We start from the raw sequence: 6,316 nt of genomic DNA, 5'->3' as shown, positions 1-6,316 counted from the left end.
CAATTTAAATACATGTCTTGCATTCTATTTCTGTTGGGCAGTTCTAGTCTAGACCTTTTATTTTGTGGCTCATGCTCAATGACACCTGTCTCATTTCCTTACACATGGATGTCTAATTTCCCCACGTGACAGTATCAGTATCCGGGGAACAGGCTCAGTCTTATAATTGTATCATCCCACACAGTTCATTTACTCAGTATGGGGGATGGTTCAAAATGTTCATGGAAAAAATCCCATTATCTTTCAGTTCCATTTTTCCATGAAGCTTTTTGAAGCTTTCCAATACAGCAAAACCAAAACCTAACCGGTACTTGTGGCGTGGATGTCAACTTAAGACAACCCCATGTTTGTCATGTTGTTGTTAGGTGCCATCGGTTGGCACCCACTCATAGTGACCTTATTATGCATAGCAGAATGAAACACTGCCTGATCCTGGGCCAACCTCACTACTGTTGCCACGCTTGAGTCCATCGATGCTGCCAGTTGGCCAATCCATCACGTTGGGGGTCTTCCTCTTTTTCTCTGACCCTCCACCTTACCAAACATGATATCCTTCTCCAGCGACTGGTCCCTCCTGACAATATGTCTGAAGTATGAGAGATGAAGTTTGGCCATCCTGGCCTCCAAGGAGCACTCTGGTTGCACTTCTTCCATAGTAGAAGCAAAAAATACAATCTCCCGTTGCTCTTTATGTTCCAGAGGGCTTCAGGGGTTGATTTTTGGATCTAGATCATCAGGCCTTTCTTCTGAGGTGAATCTGGGTAGACTCAAACCACCAACCATTTGGCTAGCAACTGAATGTTAATGCTTTGTACCACCCAAGGACTCCTGGTATAGAGTAAATAATGCTTGTACGTATAATCATATCTTGATTAATCACAGGAACCCTCTAAATAGCTAAGTTTCCTACATGTCTTCCAAATATACCTAACGTAAAAAAAAAAAAAAAAGAAGAGGTATAGTTTATCGGTCCTTTTAGGCATATTAACAAACCGCAAAGGTTTGAAGCGAGTTGTAAAAATATAGGAAGGGACCCTCCCAAATGACTTGGGAAAAATTTGAAAAGTTTGCTTGATCTGTTTGCAGGTGGCTATTTTACAATACTGTAGTAATAAATACTGATTTATTAATTTCATAGTTCACTTGGTTAGGAGTGTGGTGGCTCTATGTGGTAAGCACTGGGCTACAAACCATAAGATTGATGATTCGAGTCCACCAGCAGCTCCTCTGAAGGAACAGTAGGCTTTCTGTTCCTGCAAAGCTGTACAAACTTGGAAACTTTGTACCGTGTCACAGAACTAGCACAACGGCACTTAACAATAACAACAGTAACAGTACGTGTTGTCACTGCTCACAGGATTTTCTTTCATAATCTTAAGAGTTTATGGCTTGGGTGATGTTGAAAAAAAATTAGCAGCTTAATACCAAAAAGAATGCTGATGCCACAAAGCCAGACGCCACACCTGACACTTTGTACGGTGTTGGGTTTCCTTCTAGTCTACAGCTGGGAGGAATCCCTGTCATTTGGAGATGTTCCCATTTGAATACCAGAAAGATTGAGAGGTTTAGACGTTGCTTATAATAAGAGTAAATGGAGTTAGTGTCTAGGAAGCTGAGGTGGGGTATCTCTGCTTCTTATATACTACTATTAGAAAAAAAATTTTTTTGGTAGCTCAGTCATCAGTTTTCAGATTGTACTGAAATCAGTCATGCTTCCAAACAGTGTGCATGCAGAATTTGGGTTAGCAAAGTAGCAGTCAAGAAATCAAACGACGTGTCGCATTAGGCAAATCTGCTGCACAAGACCTTTTTCAAGTGTTGAGGAGCAAAGATGTCAGCTTAAGGACTAAGGTGCGCCTGACCCAAGCCATGGTATTTTCAATAACCTCATATGCATTTGAAACCTGGACAGTGAATAAGTAAGACCGGAGAAGAATTGATGCTTTTGAGTTATGGTGTTGGAGGAGAATATTGAAAGTGCCATGGGCTCCCAGAAGAACCAATAGATCCGTTTTGGAAGAAGTGCAGCCAGAGTGCTCTTTGGAGGTCAGAATGGCTAAACTTCGTCTCTTATACTTCTGACATATTATCAGGAGGGACCAGTAGCTGGAAGAAGGATATCATGTTTGGTAAGGTGGAGGATCAGAGAAAAATAGGAAGACCCCCAGCGAGATGGATTGGAAAAGTGGCAGCATCAATGGGTTCAAGCATGGCAACAATTGTGAGGTTGGTCCAGAACTGGGCAGAGTTTGTTCTGCTGTGCATAGGGTCACTATGAGTCGGTATCAACTTGATGCCACCTAACAACAAACAACAAAGGAAACATTCACTGATAATAATGATAAACATTCACCGCCACGCTCTCCCGCCAGACCCTCCCAGATCGCTCTGCACATCCACCTATCTGCGCCCACCATGGCTACCATTCAGCAGCTGGTAGGAAGATGGCGTCTGGTAGACAGCAAAGGCTTTGGTGACTACATGAAGGAAATAGGAGTGGGCATGACTCTGCGAAAAATGGGCACAATGGCCAAACCTGATTGTATCATCACTATTGATGGCAAAACCCTCACCGTCACAAGCGAAAGCACTTTGAAAACAACCCAGGTTTCTCGTAGCCTGGGAGAAAAGCTTGAACAAACTCCAGCTGATGGCAGGAAAACTCAAGACTGTCTGCAACTTTACACATGGTGCTTTGGTTCAACAACAGGAGTGGGATGGAAAGGAAGACACAATAACAAGAAAACTGGAAAATGGGAAATTAATTGTGGAATGTGTTATGAACAATGTCACCTGTACTTGGACCAAGAAAAAGTAGAATAAAAATTCTATCTTTACTTTGAATAAGAATTAGCTGTGAGAATGAACAAGCTCAGTTCAGTGAGCAAATCTCCACAAAACTTTGTTTTTTGTTTTTGTTTTCCATTACTGTGTTCAATTATTTCTCTCACAGACATTTACATGCAATTGTTTCAAAGTGTTCATTTAATTAGGATCATACCTTTGATTAGTAAATAAATGTGTTTGTGCTCATAAACAAAAAACTAAATAAAGAAAAGAAAAAGGTAGATTAGGCCTTTAAATCGTAAGTTGAACCTCATCAGTCTCGGTGACCTGTGTGGATCTAGGTATGGACTTCCATGAAGCACTGACTCACGGTGACTCTAAAGGACAAAGGACTGCTCCAGTGGATTTCGGAGGAGCTCTGGTAGCTTAGTGGTTACAAATCAGGCTGCGAACCTCAAGGTCAGCAGTTCGAAACTACCAGCTGTTCCGCGGGAGAAAGATGAAGCTTTCTGCTCCTATAAAGATTTACAGCCTCGGAAACCCTGTACAGGCTCACTATGAATCGGAACCGACTCCATAGCACACAACAACAACAAATCTTTACAGAAGTAAGATGACCTCATATTTCCCCCACGAAGAGGATTGGCTGGTGGGTTTGAGCCACCGACCTTTCAGTTAGCAGCCCCATACTTGATCACTTCGCTACCAGCACTTCTTACATGAAGATAGGGGTAATTTCTAGACATATCAAGGCTCTTCTCGTGCTAAGGATTCTGGAATTTTCTAAGTTACTCAAGTTTTGCTTAAGTATGCCTATTTTAAGCAAAAATAAAACAAAAAGCATTATCTCAGGATTGATCCAAGGATCTTTAAAGCATAATGAGGTCTTTAAAATGAGCATCTTGCAAAAATGTTACTTATAATCATTTGGGAAAAAAAAAAAAAAAAATCCCTGAAGTGCAGAAAATGTCATGGGAACATCTATTAATATATACTTTTTAAAAGCATTTTTAACAAGGCCCTCAAAACTGCAGGTGAGTTCCTGTAGATAACATAATAGATATTTTAAGTCAGTAAAGTTCCCGTAGATTTGTCACTGTTTATTAAGTTGGGAACAAAGAAATCTGATACTCTCCAAGCTGTAAAAGAGAGGTAAGCAAAAAATACAAATTCCCATTGCTCTTTGCGCTTTCCATCTCAGAACTGCTATTCCAAGAAAAAGAGAAGAATCTAGATAGTTGCTTTTATTGTTTACAATTCAATGCAGAACTGTAGAGTTGAGTAACTTCCCAAATTGACTTAATTTTTTCTCAAAGTGGTTGTGGGTTAAGAATCATTAAAGAACTACTTTTGTCCAGCACACAGCAAACAGGTTTTTTAATCCGATGTTTGGAAAGAAGATTTGATTTAGCTGTGGTTTCTGTGGAATTTTAAGTGCAATGTAAAATGAAGGACTGTTTGTTTGGATGCATGGGGTATTGTATGTATTTTCGCTATTCTTAGTTATTCTTTTCACTTAAAAAAATAGAGGGATTTTTTTGTGGGTGGGGTTGCAAGCAGAGGGAAAAGAAGGTCAGGAGGAAGTATTGGAAATGATAGACTTTGTAAAGTAAGAAAGCCTTCCATCAGAGAATCTCAAAGGGCTTTTCAAACAAAGGCTAGGGATGGGGCTTTGTGGGAGGTGAACTTGAGTCTCAGGGAAATCAACTGACTTGCCCAAGGTCATTTGGCTCTGCGAGAACTACATTTAGAGAAAGAGTGAGCAGGGCCAAAGTGAGCCATGTGTTTGAACAAGTTTTCTGCTGCCTTAGAGCTTTATCCACAATGCCCACCAGCCAACTAGGCTAACCATGACTAGGAAAACTACCAACACCCGAAGGTGGAACAACCAATGTTACCTTTTGAAGTCAGGATGCTGAAAGACCAACAAGGTCACATAGTGAAAAACTGACAAGTGTCAGAAAAATAAATCCTCTTAAGATGTTCCCATGGCCCCCAAACATTACATTCAACATGAAGACCTTTTCTAGGAAAAGTATATACAATAATTTTTAATGTTTTCTGCCTCCAGTTGTCACATGATTATGAGCACTCCATAAATTCCTAGGAAGAAATCCAAACTGAAGACATTTAAAAGGCATCATAGGTGGGTACTTTTGTGTCACAAACAGGAAGAAAACAGTGTGATCTCACTAATACTAATTAACGTCTAGGAGCAAGGGAATGTGGAGTGAGGAGAAAAAGGAATTGTTAGCATCGAAAGATGGTGAAATAGAGCTTCTGAGAATTAGGAAATGAATACTGCTTGGTCGAAAGTCAGCAGAAAAAGGAAGACCCTTAATGAGCTGGAATGGCAGAGTAGTTATAACACATGGAAACAATCGTGAGCCTGGCACGGTGCTGGGAAGCTTCTAGTTTGGTTTTGCATGGGATCACCGAGCTGGAATTGACTCTGCAGTACATATCAGCGACAATGCCACTAAGAAAAAAGAATTCAGAATTAGGTGTTCTAAATGTTTTTACTTCATTCAAATATGGAAGGCATGCTGAAAGGAAGGGCGATCAGTCCATTATGGTGGTTTTAAGGACACACCACCGGCTTCAGGGACAGAAGGCAGGGACACGTTCCGAGTGATGTTTATTCAACATTCTAATGAAGATCAAGGTTTAAAGGGGCTAGGCGGTGACTTCCAATGCTTTCTGGGAGCCAAGATACTATTACTGCAAAGGCTACACTCTGAAGTGGTAACCTGCAGTATGAGCTGCTGTCTCCATGGGTCAATCTGCCCTTACCGCACATGCTTCTGTAGGCCTATGTAATTGCTCATGTGCTTTGGATATGTTATCAGGAGGGATCCGTCCCTGGAGAAGGACACCATGATTTGACCACCATGAGAGGGTCATTGTACAAGAGGAAGACCCTCAATGACATGGGTGGACATAGTGCCTGCAACAATGGACTCAAACGTAGCAACAATTGTGAGGATGGCGTAGGACCGGGAAGTGTTTTCGTTCGGTGATATGCGTGGTCACAGTGAGTTGGAATCGACTCAACAGCACCTGACAACCAGAACAACTCACTGCTTCATCAAGCAACAGAATCTGATTCAGTTAGAAACTGTCTGCCTCCTCCTCTGAAAGAAAAATGAATCCACAAGGCATCACTCCTTACAGTACTAATAAGCTCTTTGATTGCATTATAAAGGCTATTTATATAGTAGAGATCCGTTAAATGAGAACAGGGTAAAGAATGGAAATTTCAGAAGAGATATGTGTATTCCTCACAAAATAGCTCAGTAAAGTTCTCATCGAAATTTGGGGTATATTAAACTCCAAAGGACGTGATTCAGGGGCAATATTCTAGATAGAAGTTTAAATAATGTGGAGGGTGTATGTGCAGGGGAAGAACGAGAAATTAATTTAATTCCACTTGCTGATGTGACAGTCGCACTATTTTTAGGTACAATCCAAACAGTGCATATCTTTTCCATTTTGATTAGTAGAAATTGGCAGCAAGTCAAAAGAATTA

General features: G+C 40.8%; 1 protein-coding gene across 1 annotated transcript in view; it reads right to left on the bottom strand.

Annotated features, from left to right (window-relative positions):
• Positions 1 to 2,400: 2,400 nt before the first annotated feature.
• The window catches only part of ADRB1 (adrenoceptor beta 1), a 19,850-nt gene continuing 15,934 nt past the window's right edge, over positions 2,401 to 6,316 (bottom strand). The window contains exon 2 of the mRNA XM_006831487.1: positions 2,401 to 2,477. Coding sequence (XP_006831550.1) covers positions 2,401 to 2,477 — 77 coding nt within the window. The remainder of the gene's footprint in view (positions 2,478 to 6,316) is intronic.

This window comes from Chrysochloris asiatica, unplaced genomic scaffold, assembly GCF_000296735.1.
Source record: "Chrysochloris asiatica unplaced genomic scaffold, ChrAsi1.0 scaffold00003, whole genome shotgun sequence".
NCBI classification, from domain to species: domain Eukaryota; kingdom Metazoa; phylum Chordata; class Mammalia; order Afrosoricida; family Chrysochloridae; genus Chrysochloris; species Chrysochloris asiatica.
This window is presented reverse-complemented; position numbering and strand designations above follow the sequence as displayed.